Consider the following 23097-nt stretch of genomic DNA (forward strand, 5'->3'; position numbering starts at 1 on the left):
TCCTTCAGGTTCTCAGATTGCTTTACAAACCTGAAAAGTCCAGGAGCCCAACGCTTATAGCCATGGTGGTGTATCCCTAGAGGACCCTGAGATTCTGACTGGCAGAGATGCAGAATCACACATGGGCTCCAGTTACAAAGAAAGGCAACCGGAGACTCCCTTCTCACTGCCCGCTGCTCCGTGCACTGGGACGCCCCCGCTCCACCTGGCAGCCCTCCCTGCAGTCTGCCTGGGGGAGGAGTGCATGGAGTCAGAGACACAGACAAACGGAAGCAACACAAGGTGAAGTGGAGGCAGCGTATGGGAAGCGTGGATGCATACGCACGTGTGGTCAGATGAGGACGGCATGCAGCGGAGGGCATGGTGGAGGGGCATGGTGAGGAGGGGACATCACAGAAGGGGTCTTCTGGTCTGATCCAGTAGGCGTGGCTGTCCGGGTTACCTTTCTTGCTGGTGCAGCTGCCTGCACAGGGGAAGACGTCCTCACAGCCCTCGCCGTGCAGCCGCTCCCTCTGCAGCAGCTTGTCCACACGCTGAATGATGCATTCTAGGCTCTTGTCCACGTTCAGCCACACTTTCTCCTTCCAAATCAAAGGGGCCCGTGTGGGTCAGCTCTCCCGAACAGAAACACAAACAGAACACAAACCAAATCGCCCTCCACCGATCCCCTGCCCTAGGCTTCCACACTTGTTAAAATATCTCTAAGTTTAGAAATACAAAGATGATTCCTAATTCCCCATTAAAGTTGCATTTGCTTTTCAATGATGTATCGATCTCCGGTGGCCATTGTTTTTAGAGTTTGGGAGATGTTTGCTAGTAACTCTTCTGGAGGCCAGGTGGCCCTCCAGTGCTGCCTGAAGGGCCACAGGGCACTGTCCCATCTCCTCCTCCTGCCACTGCAGACTTCCTACAACCGTCACACACAGACAAGATGGAGGTCTCCTTTGGATGGAAGAGAATGGAAATTTGGATAGGGGAGGTGGGGAGGAGGTGAGGGAGGTCTGGGAGTGATTTGCAGAAACACACACAGCATATAGGATGATACTTTGCTGCTGCTGAACAGTTCAGTGCCTGCAGAACAATGCCTCTAAGCAGTGGTCTCAATCAATGGCAAAAACAAATTGTACACTGTGTCACTCCCTCAAGAAACACAGGTCCTGCTCCCAGGGCCAATTCTCTGAGGAACAATAATGTGACGCAATGTCAGGGCGGCCGCTCCAAAATCCACAACTACTTGCCCCAGCACCAGAGCTCCCACATCCCCAGATACACATAGCCCTGGAAAATCTAACAGCAAACAGAGCACTGAGGAAGTAGGAGAGGCCTGACTGGTCTCAAGCATCCCAGGGCCATAGAAGGCACAGGTGGCAGGGGAAGGAGAGACCTCCAACAGGGGAGGACAACCCACTTCTCTTCCTCTTCATCCAGGTCTGAGGCTGGCCCAGGCCTCAGCACAGCTCTACCCTTATCTGGACACAAGGTTTTGAAAATAGTCTCCCTCCCTGCATCAGGAGCCAAGCAGCCATCCAGGAAGGAAACCTGGAGCTTGTTTACAGCAGTCAAACCTTGAGGCACTTCGGAGGGACAGAGACTGGCAACAGGCTTTGCGGTTTTCGGCCCAAGTCCAGCAGTGGGATGACAGCCACGGCAGCAGACTCACCCACTCCTCCTCGTGCCAGTCCACCTGCAGGGAAGATCGGCTGTTTCTCCCTGTCCACCGGGCCATGAGGGTGTCCTGGTCATTTCTAAGCATCACCTGCTCCTCCTCAGTCGAAGTGGGAGAGGCCTTGGAGGCAATGTAGTCAGGCCGCGCGGCGTTCAGCCCATGGATGGAGTTGGCCAGGAGCTTGCAGTCGCAGACCGTGACCAGCTGCCGTGTCTGCAGGTGCACACAAACCAAGGCTGCTGAGCCCAGGCCAGGGGTTGGGGAGGCCCCTGCCTTATCTAAGATATGGGGAATGGGCTTAAAGCCCAGTACTGCACCCCTATGCCTTTCTCCACAGTGCAAAGCACTGAAGGGCTACATCCCTCAAGATGTCTGAATACGAAGACTGCCATGTGGCCTGCTGGGGCTGAATCTTAACAAGAATTTCCCACCAGGCAAGAGGAAAAGAGGGTGAGAAATCTCTGACATTCTCTGATCCCTGCCTGCCTCTGACCTGTGATTGCTAGGGGAGGGGCCTGCAGAGAGAGCCCACTGCCCCAGCCTTGACAGACTTCCTGGTCTGTCCTCCACCTTCCAGGGAACAAGTGTCCAGGGGTCAGGTCTTACTTTGGTTCAATTGTGGAAGTCTTATCTTTCGTTCCTCAGCATCTAATACATCAAGTTCTGGGTCTGGGTAGCTGGCCTCCCGGCACAACATGTCTGGTTTTGGAGAATTCTGCACGCATCACGGGTTCTGTGGTTCATAATGTTACTGCTGACAACTACATCTTTCTCTTCCAGCGGATCTAATCCTCACCTCACACTCTTTATGCTGTGTGAACACACGTGAAGGATATTACACATTCTGATCAGGAAAAGCAGCTCAATAGCACAGTGAGTGTGAGTGCAGAGGTGTAGTCAGAGTCTGTGTGTGTTTGTGTGAGTGTGTGTGTGTGAGTGTGTGTGTGTGCGCACTGAGACGGAGACTGAGTGATGGGAAAGAGCCTCATCCATCAAAAGAGTCTGATAATAGCCACTTCCTCAGTTGGGATTAATACTTACATATTTTTAAATCAGGATCAAGTTATGGCTAAGTAGAAGCTGGCGTACTGACTATATGTAAGCCAATAAAATTATATTGTTCTTATCTTATGTCTGTATAATAGCTCAGTTTCTGTTTTCAAATTCAACTACAATAGAAATGTGGCAAAAAAGGAAAAAGTGCTGGTTAGGCTGTTACGGAGAAAGAGGTGGACCTGTATCAGCCTCAACAAAATGAGCCCCACGGACTCACTGAAGGGCATATGTGCCTGAAGCTGCACCTAAGAGTCACGAGCCCTGGGCTCTGCCCTTTGTCCATCCAGCTCTGCGGACAAATCACGAAACCTCCCTGGTTTTTGTGGGAAATGGACCTAAGGTAGACCGTCAAAGTCTTCCCAACGTCACGCTCTTTGTGGACCACCTTCGGCACACCTGGGCTGCCCGGTGGCCCCCAGAAACCCAAGGAGACTCCCCAGCCCACATGCAGCAGGGCACCCCTCGTACCTTGTCTGCCAAGATGGCGAGTGTCCTCTCAAGGCCAGTGGCAGACCTGTCCTTGGCGGCCCTTGACAGCCGCTCTGCATAGTAGCTAACTTGGGTTTTCAGGGTGTTGATCTGGGCGATGATCTCCTTGGCTCGGACGACGTCCTGTGGGATGTAGATTATGGACTGGCAGCCAGATGATGTACTGGAAAGGATAAGAACAGATTCTAAGGGATTCTCCAGAATCTGTAAAGGATGACAGCATCATCCCAACTCCAGTCACATTAACCCTAAGATGACTCAGGGATGTCATCTGTGACTCAGGGATGTTCTCCTAGGCTACTCTAGTTGTTGATGAGCAAAGTATATCTTAGCGGATTCTTCCTGTCTGTATGGCAGAAGCTTGAAATATTAAACTATGACTCAGTCTTTTATCTGTATTTGCATGTATCTGTATTTTCACTTGTGTATGTAAATGTGTGAACAGGTATTGAACAATCATATCCCATAATCACCCAAATGATCATAATCTTTCACCTCACAACCTCATCTATTTACTTATAAGCAGTACTTCAGTGGAGACATGGAGACCATCTACAGAAGAAGGGGTCAGGTTATCATAGTGTAGCAGAGACTGCAGTGGGTGTTGGACTTTGTCCCCAAACAACCAAAACCTATTTTTTTCACTTGGCCAATCAGGAATTCAAGCTCCCTGTGAACACACCCACAGTCATCCTTCCTCTCATGTCTGACCCTAGCAAGTCCCTAGAAAATTGGGTTTCCTTTCCCTTTCCTTCACTCCAGGACTTCCCTAATTTGAAAACTAATGTTTCACCAAATGAAGAGAAAGTGGAGAACATGCCAAGCCACAGGCAAAGCCAGACCCCTCAGTGGCTGTGAAACCCTGGCTCTCCCACCTTCCCACCTCCTCGCCACCAAGCAGCGTGTGTGTCTAGGGGTCTGATGCCAAGCCGACAGCCCGGCCCCTCCCAGCACAATCAGGAGGCTCTGAAAGACCAACGTCACGTCCCCCCGTTATAGGGGCCTGGCCAGCATGTTGGGTCCAACTAAACGGTGATGAGGAATTGCGTGTCTCTTAGCCTGGATCCCAATCAATGCAATATTATACATTTATTTTTCAGACCATCTGAGGAAGCTGAGGAAAGCAGGAAGAAGTACAAGCCACCAATGCAGAGGGTCTCCTCCTAAAATCTGAAATTGTGAGCTCTGGGTAGAACTGGTGTCCCTTCGCACATATGATGAGGGGTCCTGACTGGTCCCTAAAGAGTGACCCTTTGAATTCCGGGGAACAGCGAGAAAGAGGAGGAGCGAGGGCACCTCTCACCACATCCTCCATCACTTCCCCTGGAGATGACGGTCACCTTGCTCAGGGCTGAGAATCTTCCCCACTGGCCCCTTCCCAGGGAAGTCCCAAAGTGGGTCATCGAGAAACCACCACTACCCCTTCCCTTGCTGGATTATGCGGCAAACATGCAAAAACCGAAAACCAAAGCACCCCAGAAAGAAACACCACCACCACGAGCCCACACGCCACAGTAAAAAACAATGGACGTGCCAGAAGCCCATGCAGCAGACCGCACTCGAGCTTGCGCGGCACCACAGGAGTCATTCCAAAGCACGATGTGCACACGACTACTTTCCAATCTGCAATCACTCTTCCAAATGAATAGCTGCCTTCTAGGATCATTTCATCCTAAAAACACAATCTCAAAATAGGGTTTTAAAAAATCAGTTCAGCCAAGCATGGTGGCCTATAATCCTAGCACTTTGGTAGGCCGAGGTGGGAGGACCGCTTGAGCCCAGGAGTTCACGATCAGCCTGGGCAACATCGGGAGACCCCATCTTTTTAAAAAATTTAGAAATTACTTAGGCAGGGTGGCTTGTGCTTGTGGTTCTGGCTACTTAGGAGGCTGAGGCAGGAGGGTCAACTGAGCCCAGGAGTTTGAGGCTGCAGTGAGTTTTGACGGTGCCAGTGCACTCCAGCCTGGGTGACAGAGCAAGACCCTGACTCCAAAAATGGTGAAAAAAAATGGATTCTTCCCAGACCCCCAATATTTAGAGTACATATATTAAATGTGCTATATGCAGATCTACTTCTGTGCAAGGAGGTGGCTGTGTACCCTTCAACAAATACACACCCTCTGCCCAGGCCAAGAGAAAAGTACCGCCCTATACTTGCCCTGTGTTCTCACAAGTCATGTTTTAATGATGGTACCTGGGACTTATGCATGGGATATACACGGCAGAGGCAAGAAAAGGCAAATTTCAAAGAGGTACTGTTTAGGAAGATGAGGAAAATAGAAGCATGTGTGCTCCACTACCTAGTTTTAAAAACCAGGTGGCCACATGAAGGCGGCAGGATGGAGGTGTAGACATGAAGCCCAGGGGCAGCCCCAGGAGGCAGTATCCTAGGTATGGCCCTTGGACTTTGCGTTAGGACCCCACCCCAGACCCGGACCTACCCAGAGCTGGGGTCATGGGCTAAACTGAAGATGCCACGAGAGCGTAAGGGTGGAGTCTTGTGGCCCTGGCCAGGAACTGCTGGTAACTGCTGAGCAACAGTCACTCTGGACGCTAGAAGAGCAGGATCACCTCTGCAGAGGCTGAGCCCCCATGGAGCTGGGTTCTGCAAGGGTAGGAGGATTGGGAGGCTGGGTCCTCTCTGCCTGGGATTTGGCCCCTCACACTCTCCAGGCAGGGACAGTCCTTCTGCCTATAACCCTCCCCACTCCATCCCCTCCCCGCTTCAGGGACGGTCTTGTATACGGGCAGCAGGGGGCAGAGGGGGAAGGGGTGACCAGGCCCAGACTGGGCAGTGGAGGGTCCTCAGAGGGAACCCAGGAACTCAGAAAGTTCCCCAGGAACAAGGTTCCACCCAAAACACCTGGGTTGGGATTTACCCAGGAGCAGGCCTTGGTGGCAGCTGGGCCTTTGGCACATCCCTCCCATTCTTCTTCCCCTGCACCCCTAGACTCAACCCCTAAGTACTTTACTTGTCCCCTGTGGGGAAGATCAGGCCTTGAAAGAGGCCCCAGTAGAGAAAAGGCAGGGAGGGGAAGGCTCGGAGGCCACTTCCACAGAAGTAGCGTGGGTCTCCTCCGTCAGGGAGGCGGGAGCAGCAGCAACCGTCCCTAGGTGCCTTCCTCCCTCCCTTGTACCTGAAGTACCCTCAGGGAAAAGGGCCCCCAGGGGGAAGCTGAGAGGCCTCAGCCTGGACATGGAGGAATGTCCTCAGTGCTTCCTGCTGTCAGATGCCCCCAGCAGAGCCTGACACCTCCAGCAGGGCCCAGCCATAGCCCCTGAGCCCCACGGGTCACAGGCTCTGAGGCTGCAGCATTTCTTGAGGGGCTGCAGGTGCCTCTGAATGAAGCACCACTGCAGAGCCTCTGTTAGGAGCCTGGGGCAGCAGGAGGGAAGCCCAGGCAGCAGACACCGTGGTTTCTAACTGTCAACTAATTATGTGGTGGCAAAAGTCACTCAGTTGTATTAAATCTTGGTTTGCACCCACCCCCAGGAGTAAAACTGACCCTGGTAACAGTGTTATTAACATCAGCATAAATTAATAAGTATCATGAAGAGGTAGGCTGGCTTCCTTTGTACAAGAGGTAATGGTGAAGTGAAAACCGAAAAGCCACAAGATTCCTGTACGAGACAGAAAGGGGTTCCCAGCTGCACCCCGGGGCTGACACGAGAACTCGGCACCTAGGGGCTTCCCAGGTTGGGCCCTTCCTCCTCCTGGGAGAAACAGAACAAGGACCTTTCTCAGAGCGAGCACGGCAACACGCGGCTGCCAGGTTTGAAAGGTAAAACAGCAGACTGAAGATTGGCTATTCATTATTAAAGAACATTGCAGTTGGAAGGGGAACTGTCTACGAGGTGTGTGACTAGGAACCATGGCAGCACCGCGGGGGAAGCCCATACAAGGAGGGGTGGGGATGGCACAAGCTTTCTCTGCATGAGGACGAGACCCAAACAGACACTCTCTCCACAGACAGAAAACTCACCAACACTCCTCAAAACTGCTAAAGAAAAGAACCAAAATGAAATATTAGCAGTTTGTTAGCAAATACCAAATGCAAAAACAAAAAATTAAAAAGCCAACTTATTTTTTGTCAAAATACTTAATATTATGTGTTGAGGTCCCAACTACAGGGATGACTACAATTAGGAGCCCAATGTGCTTATTTCTTAGAGCAGCGTCACTCCCTGTGCTCAAGCCCCAGCGAGACATCCCACCTCAGGCCAGGTTACCTCTGCATTGAAAGGAAAGTTCAGATCATGAATACCGTATCTATCAGTGGCTTGATGGCATTAGCAGGAAATTAAATAGAAACTTATATATTTGAAAAACACTAAAGAGGTGTTTTGAGAAATAAATTCTAAAGTTAACATGCAGAGTTATCAGGAATCAACACTCCAAGCCTCCTGGGACAAAGACCCCCAGGAGGCCCCCTTCTTGACGGGCCACACAGAGTTACTATGCGTTCTCCTTCAAGGCCCCACCCCATCTCAAGCTGCACGCTCACACTCTCCACAGGGCAACATGCAATGGAGCGACAGACACGCTTTCTGGCTGGCTGTGCAGAGCTGCGGTGGGCACAGGAAGCTGCGTCTTCTTCCTATTTCCCAAAGGGACACTGGAGTCAGCGAATCCTAAGGCAGGTCCGGTTACCTGGTTTGTCTTAGGGAAGCACCCTTGGGAATGAATCAAGGTCAAGTAGGTTGTCTGGGGGCCTGAATTCCCCTTCCCTGTTTCTCCTCCCGTCTCCAGGACTCACTGGGCTCTGGGCTGGCCCAGGCAGCCTGTGCACATATCTGAATGGTGAATTCTCACAGGGCACGCTCTTCCGTTCCCTGCTCAGCCTTGCCCATGATCAGTGACGCCCCTCGCTGCCTCCCTGACCCCCTCAGCCACTGATCTGCCCTTTTACCTCCTTCCTGCTCCAGTCTAGAGTCCGTTTTCTCAGGTCATGTCCTGACTCCCAGCCGTGGCAGCACAGTCAGGTGCCAACCACCAGCTCCATGGCATGTGCCAGAGTTCCTCACCTGACCATCCATGGGATTCTTATGACGCTCCCTGGGCCTTTGCTCACCTTCCCTCACACTGTCCCATGCTCACTTGCTGAGTCCGACCCTCCCCAGCCCACATGCTGCAGAGGCTGTCGATGGATGCCTCTGCTTGTTCCTTCCCACCTCAAACATCTCTCTGCAGCCCCCCTCTTCTCCCGGCCCTTCTGACGAATGCCCGCTCTTGCCTCTTTCCATCCTGTGAGAACCCTGCTCTAACACTGTTTTCTTCTCATTCACCTTACCTCACCCACTTCTGTCTTTCCCTATCAGCCCAAACACATGCTAAGTCATAATTATTCTCCCTAAACCAAACACCTCGTGCTACTTCCTCTATTTTACGGTCACAGTCCAAGGACCTTACTGGTCATCTACACTCATCACTCCCACTCCCTGAGCCGCTGAAATCTTCACAGGTGACATTCTGGAAGATCATCAATGCCTCCCGCACATCTAACACAACAGCTTGGGTTTATTTCTGGCTCTCTCCCTCCCACCCCTGGGGGCTGGGTGGATGCTCTGCTCCATGCACCCGAAACAGCATGCTTGTTTCGGGCACTGGTCACGCCAAATGGCGCTTGCTGACCTGTCTACTCCCAGGCAAGGCCCTGAGCTCCTGGAATCAGGCCTAGATCAGCTGGGCACTGTACCTCTGGTCACAGAGCAGGCTGGCAGCAAGGCCAGTCCTCTTAGTTCTCCGCTCCCGGCACTATGCACCCGGCCACATTTCCCCACATGCACTGCTTCTGCCACATCTTTGCCTGAAATGCCCCTCACCACCCTCCCTACCTGGAAATTACCTGTTCAGGACAGGAAGTCTGTACAGCCCCCTGAATCTTTCAGAAACTGGGAATGTTTACCATTGCTGCACTCTAGGAAACAACGTGCTCCAGGCTCAATACCTGTGGTGCTCAACTGACTGGCCAGGGACTCTAAAGGATGCCGAGCCAGCAGAGTCCACATAGGGTGGCTGCCTGGAGCACCAATTCTGAGATGGATCACAATCTGCTCCTCATTTTGAAGGACAGGACCTTCGATCCAGTGCCCTCATCACCCACCCAGCTCAGTCACACGCCAACAGAGCAGCACAGGCTCCATGAGGCAGATCCTCCCACCACACAGAAGCAGATCAGATGGCTGGATGTTTTTGTGGTCATACTTTGATTTTATTTTGAACTGAGAAAAGAAGCATCAGAGAACTGTACAAGGACCACAGCCTCTCTCTGGCTACTTACTGTTTCTTGGTCTCTTCAAATTTGTGCAGCTTTTTGCGGAGACCTCCTGACTTAAAACCTTGGCAGTGTGCTGCTGGCGCCCCGATGGTGACGATATCGTAGTTCTGATCTGAATGACAGAAAGCTCTCCTCCATTACTCTGGGCTCAGGCCTGTGGACAAGCCAGCTATAGGGATATGCACACAAGTCTGGGGTCCTGACCCTCCCTCCCACAGCCCTGGCCGCCCAAGGGTCTCCTGGAGCCCAGTGCCATCACCTGAGCAAAAAGGGGTTCAAAACATTTCAAGTGGAGCCACACGGGCTGCAGGAAGCCACCCTGTAACTCCCGTTTGCATCCTTCCTTGGGAAGAATGGCCAACGGGCAACTTTCTACTGCAGAAATACAAAGGGAAGCTAGAGTGAGGAGACACAAAAGGAAGGGGTGTGGGCTCTTAACAGAGACCTTTTGAAGGTCTTTGTGACAAGTCTCTCCTCCAAGCCACCCAGAACACACAGGGAAATGGGCAGATGTGGGGCACTCAGCAAAATGTGATTCAACGAGAGGGGGCAGAAAAATAGATACCTGATCCTCCATCGTCTTGAACTCTCATCCTTTGTATGTGCAAGTTTGTGGGAACAAATTCTAACTTTTTATCTGCTTTCAAACTGCTTGCTTTAAACGAGGGCCCTAAGAAATGGAACAGGAGAAGATAAAGGCCATCAGCACACATGCTGCATTCATGAGCTGCAAGTAGAAAATGGAATTCAGAGGATGCTGTGGCATATACGCAGGTATGTGTCGGCAGTGGCCTAGAAGGTTCTGAGTTGCCATGAGCACATTTCATTTCCAGGTGGCAGGTGGGTGAGACGCCAAGCGCAGCCCGCTGGTTGGGAGAGCTGGTTCTGGGTGCTCAGGGAGTGAATGGTGCCAGGGAGAACCGGCTTCAAAAAGCTATGGTAACGATGCTGCGTCTTCCAAGACTCGGCTCTCTACTGAGAGATCTGATACAAAAAATGTCATTCTGTGCAGCATGATGTCAGCACTACTATAATAAGCAAAGGGGTCCATGCCAGAGACTGCCTGTTCTGACTCCAGAGACCGCCATCATCAAAGAGCTAAGAATTTGGTTTGGCTAGGGCAATACATCTCAACTCTCGAAGGTGATGAAGAGGCCTTCTCAACCCTTCAGGCCCATCAAGATACAGCATTGATTCCAGCCTTCTGACACGCGAACTTCGATGTTTCCCTGTTCACGCCTGTTGGTTAAGGAACCTGGACACTATTTTATAACAAATATCCACAATCTTGTTTCTATAATCAGAATCCATAACTAGAGAATCACATGCCTACAAAATAAAGGGATTGCAAATTAAACTGACAACCACAAGAGTAGAAGAAATAAACATTTCATCTAATGAAAAATATCAACTGAAACTGCCAGCACACGAATCGCACACCAGCCACTGTGTGCCTCCAATTTGCCACAGGAGATGGCTCTCCACGGCCTGATACTTAGGGTGCAGTCCACAGACCGCAGCATGAGCGTCCGAGAGCCTATGAGAAAGGCACAATCCCAGACCACCACTTCAACACAATTCTCAAGGAATCCGGGTGCACACTGACATTTGAGAAGCTCCGCTCTAGAAAACTCAAGGCTGGGTGGGTTTCACACTTTCCCAGGTAAGAGGCAGCAGCATGGGTGAGTCTCTTGGTTCCTTCCTGGGCAAACGCTGCTGTTTCTCCTGGTGACGTACTCAGACCCTCTCTTCAGACTCACGCCAAGCCTAAGCAACACCTCCTTGTCAGTTCTGCATTTGGCTTCTTCTCATCCAAGTTTACAGACGGATTCATAGGTTCGGTGTCAAAACCACATTAAGCGTTTATGGTTTTCCTTAAACCCTGAAATTCCATTATGTAGAGGAATCAAAGGGAAGAATCCAAAAATAGAGAATAATTCAAAATGCTAAAGTAATACATAGTGTAATGAAAAACCAAAAAATTCATTCCACTTCGAATAAAAAAGGAACAAGAACAGATTTCTAAATCTGCCCCGAGAGTGTTTTGAAAATCAGATGGCATCTTTCTAGGAGAAACAGCGAGGTGTTCATTCACACTCCACTTTGTTTTCTGCGCCTTAAAACACAGAGTTCCCCCTTAACAATTTATATGTTTACCAGAAGTTACCCCTGACTCTTTAAACCGCGAAATCAAGAAAACCTGCTTTGTTTCAAGGCGAGTGACCTACATCCTTTCGGTCACTGTACTGACATTGGTCCAAGATGGAAAAACAACATGAACCAGTAACAGCATGGGATTTCGTCTCCCCTAAATTTCATTCCACAGTGACTGTTTTGGTACATGACACCACAGGAGGACTCTTCACTGCAATTCACAGATTGGTCTTTTTAATTAAGATCCGAAAAACCCATATTTGAAAGAATTCACACCTACATGAGAAGTTATTTTTACAAATCCATTAAAGGGTCTGTCAGTGGCAATGTGTAAGTGGCCCTGTCTTCCAGATCTCTGGCCAGGAAAGCAGGGTGAGTGACAGTGAGTGAGAGTCTGTGTGTGTGTGTGTGTGTGTGGGGACAGCATGGGGGTGCGCCCACCTTTGTACTGATGGAGGTCGGTCAGGTTCTCCTGGTATGTGAGGATGATGGTCTGGTACTGGGTGACAATTTGACGCCGGAGGCTCTCCCAGCAAGGGGACAGCTCTCCCAGCTCCTCCAGCTCACACACTCTGAAAGTAAGACACAGATGCATCAGGCTGCGGGCTAACTGGTTTCCCCGGAGAGGCCCAGGAGGCCTACCCAGGACAACAGCATTTGCAGGGCAAGAATCGCGGATGCCCAGGGTGGGCCAGGACAATGGTTACACTACCTGTCTAAAAGGCAACTAGCTACACGAAAGGCAAACCACTGACCACACGGGAATGTGTCCAGAGTAGCTTTTCACGGGAACGTAGTCAAATGTTCAAGGGAAACTAAGTGGAGGTGGGAAGAAGGAGGCAGGCTGCTGGGGAGAGACTTTACCCTGATGACCTGCAGGTACCCTCAAGCACAGGCTCAAACCACAGCCCACCTGAGTCTGGGCAAAACCACGTGTGATCCTCCCGGAACAGAGAGGACTGCAGGCTGTGAGTAACTGCCCTGAGCCATCTCCCGCTTGTCTCGTCATCTCCCCTAGGAGGCTATCAGGACAGCGTTTCTCATCGCCTTCCAGGTTCTCCTGAGGTGCAGGCCTTCTGCCCTCCCCCTGATAAGGGAGCTGCAGAATCTAAAACTGCTCAGCTGCAGCCTAGAGTTGGCTCCTCAGCAGCGGAGTTCCACAGATCGCACTGCCGTCCCAAGCCCTTCTGTCTCATTGCCATCCTTTTTGGGTATGCGACGAGGACCATGGGAGCTGGCACCTCTGGCGATTCTTCCTTCTGTGTCTATGTGAGAGAGGAGCTGTCTGAACCTAAAAGTGGCCCGCTGTGTCACTGTGGATGAAATCAGGCCAGATCTTGTTTTTATGTGTGTGCTCGACAGACGCACAGGGTAACAGAAGGGGGAATGGGGAAGAGGAGGGGGAAGAGAAGAAAAAGAGGAATTGTTATCTCCAAAAAAATAAAAGCTGTATAAGAACTGAAATATAAATTCCTTAGCTCAGCCATGAAGAACAGCTACACAATCATCACAGCAAAATCATGAGATGGATTTAAAAACAAAAAGGATAACCAAATTAGGAAAATGGGGACTGGGAAGGTATAAAAAGCCAAACTCTCAGCATAGAAAATCGGTAGCTAATCCCTGAAACTGATTAATGAAGAGAACACTTTACACATATATTTAGAAATACCTCAGTCAACACTAAAACTCTCAAAAAGTGATTGTTTCTGGGAAGCGGATCAGAAAGTAGAGCCCCAAGAGTTGTTTTTAGTTAAACCTTTCTGCGCTGTTTTTTTTATACTGCCCTCATGTTTTTCCTTTGAGAAAGAAAAAAAGCTAAATTTTATATAAGGTCTTAGGAAATCTGACTTGTCTAAATTGTTTTAAAAGCTGTGCCATTTTATTATCATTAAAATAGCAAAACTAACATAAAAGGACACCTACAGCAGGTAGGGCTCCATGGCCAGCCGGCCCCATGACCTCAGGCCGCTCTGAGCACAGCAGCTCCGTCTGCCAGGCCACTGCTAGTTTCTCTCTCTGGAATTGTCTGCCCGTGTTCATGTGACTGCTTCCTACGCTTTAGGTGTTAGTTTAATGTCATCATCTCACAGAGGCCTGCCCTGATCACCCTCTTTCTTCTCACAGTTCCCTTTTCACTTCCAGCACACGCTGACACATCTGGAGTTCCTGTGTGAGGTCCCCAGTTCCGTTTCCAACCAACCCCCACGCTGAGCTCACCAAGAAGCCTCCCACACCGAGAACAGTGCCTGACATGTGGTTGTTGCTGAAAACAACAACAAAACCCTTGAACTAAAGCACTTGTTAAATGGATGAACTCTTGGCCAGGAATGGTGGGTCATGCCTGGAATCCCAGCTTTTCGGGAGGCCATGGTGGGAGGAGTGCTTGAGGCCAGGAGTTGGGGACCAGCCTAGGCAACACAGCAAGACCCTGTCTCTACAACAAATGAAAAAATTAGCTGGGCATAGTGGTGTGTGCTTGTAGTTCTATCTGTTCAGGAAGCTGAGGTAAGAGGATGGCTTGAGCCCAGGAGTTTCAGGCTGCAGTGAGCTATGATGGCGCCACTGCACTCCAGCCTGGGTAACACAGCAATAGCCTGTCTCAAACAAAAAATGAATAAACTCTTTAAAGTTATGATACACCATGTAATGGGAAATTTAAACAGGAAAACCGAAGATACATGGAAAAATAGATTGTCACTACGTAAATATACACAACTATGGACAAAGCTGAACGAAAATTTGTAAAATTAAATAACTATTAAAATATGTGCATACATGGAGAAAGCAATTGGCAAAATATTAACAGTTGGTGATTTTAGGTGAAAGGTACCTAGGTGCTCATTGCATTATTCTTGCCCTGCATCTTCAAGTGTGATGTTGTTTCCAGATAAAAAACGGAAACAAAATAGCTCTTTGAAAACAGCAGGATTCTGGCTACCTTGCTTTCTTTCATGCTTCTGTTATATTGTGTTTATAATTAACATCATTTGAGGACAAGGAGGACAAATGACAGTCTGAGACTATCCCCCAAAGTTCCTATGTTGGAAACTTTATCCTGAATGCCACAGTTTTGAGAAGTAGGACCTTTAAGAAATGATGTGGTCATGAGGGCACTGCCCACATGAATGGATTGATGTCATCATGGTGGGAATGGGTTGGTTATTGCAACAGTGGGTTTGTCATAAAAGCAAGTTTGGCCTTCTCTCAAGAGCGCTCTTCTGTGTGATGCCTTCTACTACAGGATGATGCAGCATGAAGGCCCTCACCAGATGGCAGCACCATGCTTTTGGACTTCCCAGTTTCTAGAACCATGAGTCAAACACTTTTCTGATCATTATAAATTACTCAGTCTCTGGCATTCTGTTACAGCAGCACAAAACTAAAACAGAGAGAGACAGGGGACATAATCTGCACGGCCTGGGCCACCTGTTGGGCTTCTCCTCACCTTAGGACTGACAAAATATGCCCTGGGTTGAGAGATGCAGAAGGGTTAAGACCCTTATGGGACCACAGTGAGCTGACAGGTCATACTCAGTCTTCTGGAGCCCTTATCTATGACCCTAACCTAGAAAAATACTGCTGGGCAGCTAGGATCAAACAATTACCAGTTATTTCTAACTTTCTGAAGGACTAGTGAGAGGGGAAAGAAAAGAAGAGAAGGCAGGCTGGGCATGGTGGCTCACACCTGTAATCCCAGCACTTTGGGAGGCCAAGGTGGGTGGATCACCTGAGGTCAGTAGTTCGAGACCAGCCTAAACAACATGGTGAAATGCCATCTCTACTAAAAACACAAAAATTAGCCAGTCCTGGTGGCACACACCTGTGATCCCAGCTACTTCAGAGGCTGAGGCAGGAGAATTACTCGAACCTGGGAGACGGAGGCTGCGTGGAGCTGAGATTGCACCACTGCACTCCAGCCTGAGTGACAGAGCAAGACTCTGTTTCAAAAAATAAGAGGAAAGAAGAGAAGGGAGGAGGTTCTGAGTGCGGGACACACATCTGGGTTCAAGCACACTGTCTTATGAAATCTTTGCACAGGAATCCCTGATCCCAATGAGCAGACCGAGGCTTAGGCAAGCCAAGGCCACAGAGTTGCCAGGGGAGAGGCTGTGTTTGCCGTCCGGTCTATCTGATGCCCGTGCTCTGCCCGCTATATCTCAGAAAGGAAGGGGCACATGATATGGGTATGATGGACAGTCAGCCTTTCCGTGTGGCCTCACCTGGCTGCATCTTCCTCTAGTAGGAGCTTCACGAACTGCCGGGGCACGTGCAAGGAGAGCACACTCTCTGCCATCTGCTCCAGGATCCGCAAGTGGTTACCATCAGTGGTTGGAAACCGGTACATGCGGCAGATGGCGCCTCCGAACACTGAGGTGGGATGACAGGGGAGACAGGCTGCATATGAACTGGCTGCAGACCTGTCTCATGGGTTCTTCTCTCCTGGCCCTCCGGGATGGTGACAACTCAAGTCCTCTCACTGTTCATCTCGTGGGAATTAAAACGCTTACACCGAAAACCCACCAAGTGGCTAGGTCTGAACGCTTCTTCCCAGCAACATGCAATCTTCCTGTCCCAGAACATGTGACTAACTCTAAAGTGCAAGCAGCTGGGGGCAGGGAGGCTGTTGCCAGTCACCAATCCCAATGTGAAACAGGAAAGAGTGAGATGAAGTATTACTTCCTTGGAGTATTACCGACTCTTTTTTATTTTTTAATCCTCTTTCAAGGAAAATTATTATTGTTTTTTGTAGTAACTCTTTATATGCTGCAAAAAGAACACGAGGATAAGCAGCAGAGAGGTGACAATTAGGGTGCATGGCTGGGACAATCGCAGCAGGTGGGGAGCAAAGGGGACTGCGGGCCCAAGTGGATACTCACAAAAGAGGCAAGAATACCAAAGGAGGAAGCTGTTTACCCGATTTCAGCAAAGTGTCCTTTCGCAATGAAGCATATTTGGATCGGATTCCTAATGCCTCCGTCAAGCTTTCATCGACGGGAAGAACCATCTGATAATGTGTAGGGAAATGCACAAGAAAACTGTGAGATTCAGATGACTCCAGAACATTCAGCAGAAACAGTGGCCTAAATACATCACAACAGAACTCTTAAGATGAATATCCACCATGACCTCTACAATAAACATGCTCCTCAAGCCACAAAGTAATTCACCTCCCAGTGTGTTGAACCACTTCATGCACACACAATTCTCTAGGCATGCGTGGCTTCTCAGTCACTTCACCTTGTGTTTCAGTGTTCTGATGTATAAAACGAAAGGAAGAGAATAGATGATGCCAAGGGATATTTCCAGAACTAACATTCTGGGCTTATTTTGGGTGAAATGAGACATCTCTGTATTGTACAACAATGACTACTTACCAGCGTTGGGGCTCTGAAATTAGAATTTTTGAGTGTCTGTGTGAGAGACTGTGCATGAGAGTGGGTGCAGGAGGGTGCAGCTGGAGAGGGGGAGGAGGATCGGGGAAGAGGGGAGGATACGAAAAGGTGAAGGTATGCACCAGGAAAGACTGCAGGGCATGCATGTGTCTGGGAGAGGAAGATATTAACAAAACAGGACAGATGGCCTGGGTCCTAAATGCCTCTTCGCTTGCCCTCCACACCCCCTAAGTTGCCCCCTGACTGCAGTTCTTCCAGTAGGGCTCCTTCCCGCTTACTCCTGCCCTCTAGAAGTGGCTAGTATAGCACCCAGAACACAGGCAGGCTCCAGGGCAGCAGGGCTTTACAGGCGGGAGCCCTGTTTCCTGCTTCAAAGTGTGCCTAAGGAGGACCGGAGTGTCCACAGGGAGCAGCATCAAGCAGCAGGCCCTGCCCGTTGCTGAGCACAAGGGCTAGGTCCACGACAGCCGCATTTTTACTGATTAATTCCCTTGCTCTTTCTAAAGGAGACGAGGTAAGTGGCGTAACTCACCCTCCCATTGACAGTGTCCACAGACCGGGTCACAGGGGGCCGTTGGTCTGACTTCTCCTCCATCTGCCAGCCAATCACAGTGATGTTACCCACACGGTCACTCTCTGCAGACCTGTGATGTACAACATGCTTTAATGAGTGGTGCTGCAACTGTGCTTCTTTTCTGCTGAAATGCAAAGCCCTAGCCATACTGGGTCATCAGGGTCCTGGGGGCAGCAGGGCCGAGCTGACTGACCAGTCAGTCAGCATTCACTGTGGGCACAGGTCTCCTCCCCAGCGAGACAGACGAGGAAACCATGGGGCACAGTGGAGGGCTGTGTCTGAACGGACAATGCACCATAGGGAAGTGTGGACGTGCGGGTGAAGTCAGAGGGGGCCTCCTTGAGGAGGAGCCAATGCTGTTCTTGAGCCGCTGCCAGTGCCTGGGCTCAACCCTGCCCAGAGGGTGAAGGGGACACGTGTCAGAGTGAGGACTAAGGAACACCTTGTTCTGGCCCTGGGCCCTTTTCTGTTCCTTCCCACTCCACCCTCAGGTTTATATGAGCCCAAGGCCTAAGCCTGGACTCCAACTAATGGAATCCAGCCAGGGCTTCTTGAAGCCCTTGAATCCTGAGATGACAGAGCTGATGCTACCCCAGCCTCAGTCAGCTTCGCCCTGACGCCTTCTCCTTACACGATCCCTCTCATTTTATCCAGGAGGCTGATGGTGGCCTGGGCTCATCTGATCCATCCAGGGAGCCTGGGGACACCCTGGAACTTCAGGCTTTCTATTTACAAGGTCTCACTTAATCAGGTTCTAAATTTTTGTCTGGTCCCATCTACTGACCATTTCCTTTGTGATTTCCTCGCCCTGTCCTCGTGCCTGTGAAGTCCTTTCCTGCTCTATCTGTTCAACGATCAGTCGCCTTTAGCTCCTTTAAAACGAATGGTGTCCGTTTTGTACATTTAACTCTAACCCAACTAGAGTTAACTGTGACACATGATGTAACTAAATATTTTTCTCAAAGTCCTTTTCCTTACACGATCCCTCTCATTTTACCTAAGATTTTTCCTTTTTCCTGAATGAAGTTCTCTAAACAAACTAAGGACTGCTGCAGGGCTCTCATCCTGTCCACTGATTAGATAGTCAACGCCTATAATACTGTCTTTACTTTACTTACAGTAGCTTCAGAATGTCTCAACATTGCAGGGACTTAATTTTGTGTCAAATTTTCCTAGCTATTTTGGATTATTTTCCCAGATCATAGTTCTCACAATTCTTACATTATTCTGAAAAAAGAACACCATGTCAGAGTTTTTGGTGGGAAGTGCCCCTAAAATGATTTGGAAGGACTGACATTCCTGATATCTTTCATCTTTCCATCCTGGGACACGGTGGGAGTTTCTCTTTCATTCACTCATTCCTTCCACAAACATTTATTGGGCACCAGGCACTATTCTAAGTGTCTGGGAAACAGTAGTGAAGCAAAGCAGACCAAACTCCCTGCTGTCTGGGAGATGATAGTCCACTGGGGAGGGGCTAAATAACAGAGAAACACACTCAGTATTATTAGATATGTATCCAGGCTTTCCTTCAGGGCTCAGTACAGCTGTGCTCCTATCTCCTATGGATGCTAAAAGTTTCCATTTCCTGACAGGCTCAGTAATTTGTTTTGCCTCAGTAGACAACACAGTGTCCCCACACAGACTGCTTCTGGGAAGGGAAGGCTGCTCTCTCAGTATAGGAAGTGAGTCTTTTCCCCATCTGTCCCTGGACCTCATCATTCCAGATCCTTCCAAGGGAATAAAACTGAAAACCAACCTTAGTGTTAAATGCAACCTATGATGCCTGTCCTGCAGCAGATCTTTGACAATGAATGTTCCAGAGCCCAGTAAATACATCTGAGGAAGAGAAGGAAGAGAGGCAGCATTGGTGTACTTGCTTTGCTTCTGATGCAATTACCATGGCCCCAGAGAGTCCAGCTGACTGCTTCCCACAGCACCTCTTACCCTTATGTCAGAAGCCCAATGGGAAAGCTTAAAAATTTGCAAAGACAAATGCATTTAGACATGAGTTAACTTGTGAGCCAGTAGTGAAGTGAATCTGTGTTCACCTCTCAAATGATTACGTAATTTTTTCAAAGGGAAGAAAATCCCACGAACTACAACACATTACTTAACTGTTCCCTGAGATCTATCTTTGACATCATACACGGAGAGTTTGACTTGTGTCATCTGATTGATAAGAGAGTCTTGAAAGAAGGCAATACTGCTCAGAAATATAGGATTGTTGGTTCCCTAGAACAAAAAAGGAAATAATCAGAACACAGGGTTGGATTTTTAAACTGTAATTGCTTTTGAAATACATCAACATTTTCAGAATGAGAAACTAACATTCTCACTGTCTTGAATCAACACGAAAGCTAAAGGCAGCTTAAATAAATACATCAAACAAACAAACAAACAAAACCCTCTGCTTTTTAAAAGAGAAAAAAGAAGTCTGACAGACCACGACAGATCCACATACAATAAATCAGCCCATTAAACAAGCTGTGCCTGAGGACTCATTTCATGGGCTTCACACTCAGCGGGAGGAATTTCTAAAAACTGAAACAAGTTGATGTCCACATGCATTCTTAGTTTTATAACTTAAAGTGTAATGCGTATTTAGACCTACTACTTTGGGTTATTCCTTTAAGAGGTACAAACAAGCAGATGAAAGAGAGAAAATGAATGGCTTAAGTGGTTTATTATATATTTCTAGAAGCCTGTGTTTGGAATAATTAAAGCCTGACTTTTTAAAAGCTATCCTTTTTTTAGGATCAACTACTAGTTTTTAGATCATAGGTGACTATTTCCCGGCAGCTTAGCCATGTCCTCCAAAGCCCCATAATACCATACTCTCTCGGGTACCAGGTAATTATCACAGCCACCGTTCCCTGGGCTCTGGCTCCGTTTTCTCTCTGCAGATCCAGATCCAGGCGGTCAAGCTGACTGGACACCTCCACCTGGGTGGGCTGTAGGGCCTCGACCAACTCATCTCTCCCTCTACCCACCCTTGGCTAAGGCCACCTCTGACTCCCTTTCCAAGCAGGCTAAAAGCCCGGGCATGCACTTTGGTGCCTTCTTCTCTGTTGTTCTCAACCACCCAATGATCATGAACTCCCCTTGCAAGGTCCACCTTCAAAGTCTCTGTCACACACTCCTTTCTTTCCACTCCCTCCCACTCTCACTCCTCCAAATGACTGTCCCATACAAGTTAGGACATCTGGTCAGGTGACTCCCCTGCCCAGAAGCCTACACTGGCTCACTACCATGTGCTGATAAACACCATGGCCTTCAAAGCTTTTGTTCCTTGCTCTCCTACGTGCGCCTTTCACACACTGACCAGGATACAGTTAGACCCCAAACCCACATGATCCTTCCCTGTGGTCACACATTTGCATAACCACAACAGAACTTTGGCGGGCTCTTCACACGGAGTCCCCCGACTGGCTACCTGGGCATCACTTGGGAGCTTGCGAGAAATGCACTTGGGAGAAATGCACTTGGGAGCTTGCAAGAAATGCTTGCGAGAAATGCAGACATACTGAAGCAGAATTTCATGAAGCCCCACCCTAGGAAACCTGTTGGGACCCTCAGAGTCAGATAGGATCCCAGCCTCCTGGTGCTCTCCTCACCTTCCTACTCCAATACTTCCCATACTCGCTGTGCACAGGGGCAGCCATATTCATTTCTGCCTCCCCATCCACCAGCTGGTCAGTTCCTCGGGGCAGGGACTGTGCCCTGGTGGGCTCTGTATCATCCACAGTGCCTGCACTATGCTTAGATGTGTAGGTAGCACTTGACAAACGCTTAGAAAGCAGAATTGTTGACGTGAACTTGGAAATAAGTTCCTAAGAGACTGAAAGGGTGGGCTAGCTTCCAAAATGCACAACTGGTGAAGAACAAGAAATGCAGTTTAAGTCTGATAATTCTTCACTTTACAACTGCAGAATCTCATGCCACCAACTCCTACGCTTAGCGTTACGTAATGTGCTCGATGATCTAAAAGGATTTTACAAAATTCCCTCCATAAATGTTTATCATGTAACTTAGTGGAAAACATAAACATGTGACACAAAACTCAAAAGGCTGTAAAAACAAAAACCAACAAAAATAGGGATATGTCTGGACAAGAGAGTGGTTAATAGTTAATACTCTTCTAAGCTTTGATTAATGAGCACAACTCTTCCAAAGTAACAGCCAACTGAAGGTGACAAGAAGGAATTAGGTCTTACCTCTTACAAGGCAATGAAGCTTACAGGATCATTGTTCAAAAACAAGCTGCCAATAGTTAATCAATAATTGTAAAGGATATGGCAATATAAATGCTACCCAGATGAGTAAATGTGATGAAAAATATCTATGTACTAAAAACCCACGGGAAAATAGCAACAACTCACGTAAATACGGCTTCAGCTACAGATGCACGAGTAACTGAACATCAGGACAAGAGACACCACTAGAGAATGTCCCACAGCACCTCAGGGAGGGACCACCAGCACCCACCTCAATGATCTCCGTCTGCGCATGCTTCGTCCAGAATGCCTGAGGAGGGGTGGTGACACTCACTGCAACAAAACTATTTGGCTTTCGATCTAGCGATGGAGTATGCAGCTCACTGCAAGCTACAGAATCAAGATGGGAAAGAAATGAATCCTTTAAAACCAGACTCTCATTAGTTCTGTGTTCCAAATACACTCAAGAAAGCACAAAGAGTAAACGACATTCAAAGAGATCACATCGTCAGTTGTCACAGGGAGGTGATTTTTTAAATTTGAAACAATCTCTTTACACGCCCCCTCCCCAGCACCCTCCAAGACAGCAATGCCATAACTTCAGTGAAAGGCTGCGCTGACGGGGGCTTCCCATGTCCATGGAGTGGAACACAAAGCCAGAAACCTCATACAGGTCCAACCTTTCAAGTCTGACCTCGGTAACTATTCCATCTCTAAGCAATCGAGCAAAGGAGTCACGGAGTCTATGAAATCTAAGACAGAGCTACCCGTGCTTGCATCCTGTGACTGCTGTGGTTGACTCTGAGCATATGGTGCCCCACGTGTCTTGGCAGGTGGATAGATGGATGCCGGAAGAAAATTAGAATTCTACGGCAAAGTAAACAAAGCTCTTCTTTTTTTTTTTTTTTTTTAAGTGAGCCACTGTTCATTTACAATCAATGATAAACCACATATATGACAGTGGTCTCACAGATTATAATGGAGCTGAAAAATTCCTATTGCCTAGTGATATCACAGCCATCCTAACATCCCAGTACAAACACATTCCCTCTTCTATGTTTAGATACACAACCGCTTATAATATTTAGTACAGTAACATGCTGTCCAGGTTGGTAGCCTAGGAGTAACAGGCTATACCATGGACATAGTAACAGTCTAGGAGTAACAGGCTATACCATGGATATAGGCACAGGCTAGGAGTAACAGGCTATACCATGGATATAGTAACAGGCCAGGAGTAACAGGCTATACCATGGATATAGTAACA

General features: G+C 48.7%; 1 protein-coding gene across 11 annotated transcripts in view; it reads right to left on the reverse strand.

Annotated features, from left to right (window-relative positions):
• The window catches only part of INPP4A (inositol polyphosphate-4-phosphatase type I A), a 145980-nt gene that overhangs the window by 35041 nt on the left and 87842 nt on the right, over positions 1-23097 (reverse strand). For 9 of the 11 annotated variants that reach the window (XM_023211435.3, XM_023211428.2, XM_023211430.3 and 6 more), the window contains 12 exons: positions 22102-22220; positions 19732-19848; positions 19373-19452; positions 17572-17683; positions 16561-16651; positions 15867-16014; positions 12085-12215; positions 10055-10159; positions 9493-9601; positions 3191-3374; positions 1661-1879; positions 326-581 (listed from right to left, as the gene is read on the reverse strand). In XM_023211435.3, coding sequence (XP_023067203.1) covers positions 326-581; positions 1661-1879; positions 3191-3374; positions 9493-9601; positions 10055-10159; positions 12085-12215; positions 15867-16014; positions 16561-16651; positions 17572-17683; positions 19373-19452; positions 19732-19848; positions 22102-22220 — 1671 coding nt within the window. Of the gene's footprint in view, positions 1-325; positions 582-1660; positions 1880-3190; positions 3375-7194; positions 7210-9492; positions 9602-10054; positions 10160-12084; positions 12216-15866; positions 16015-16560; positions 16652-17571; positions 17684-19372; positions 19453-19731; positions 19849-22101; positions 22221-23097 lie in introns of all 11 variants that reach the window. The other 2 variants (XM_023211440.3, XM_023211436.3) reach the window with 2 other exon arrangements.

The sequence above is a fragment of the Piliocolobus tephrosceles genome, chromosome 15 (assembly GCF_002776525.5).
Source record: "Piliocolobus tephrosceles isolate RC106 chromosome 15, ASM277652v3, whole genome shotgun sequence".
NCBI lineage: Eukaryota > Metazoa > Chordata > Mammalia > Primates > Cercopithecidae > Piliocolobus > Piliocolobus tephrosceles.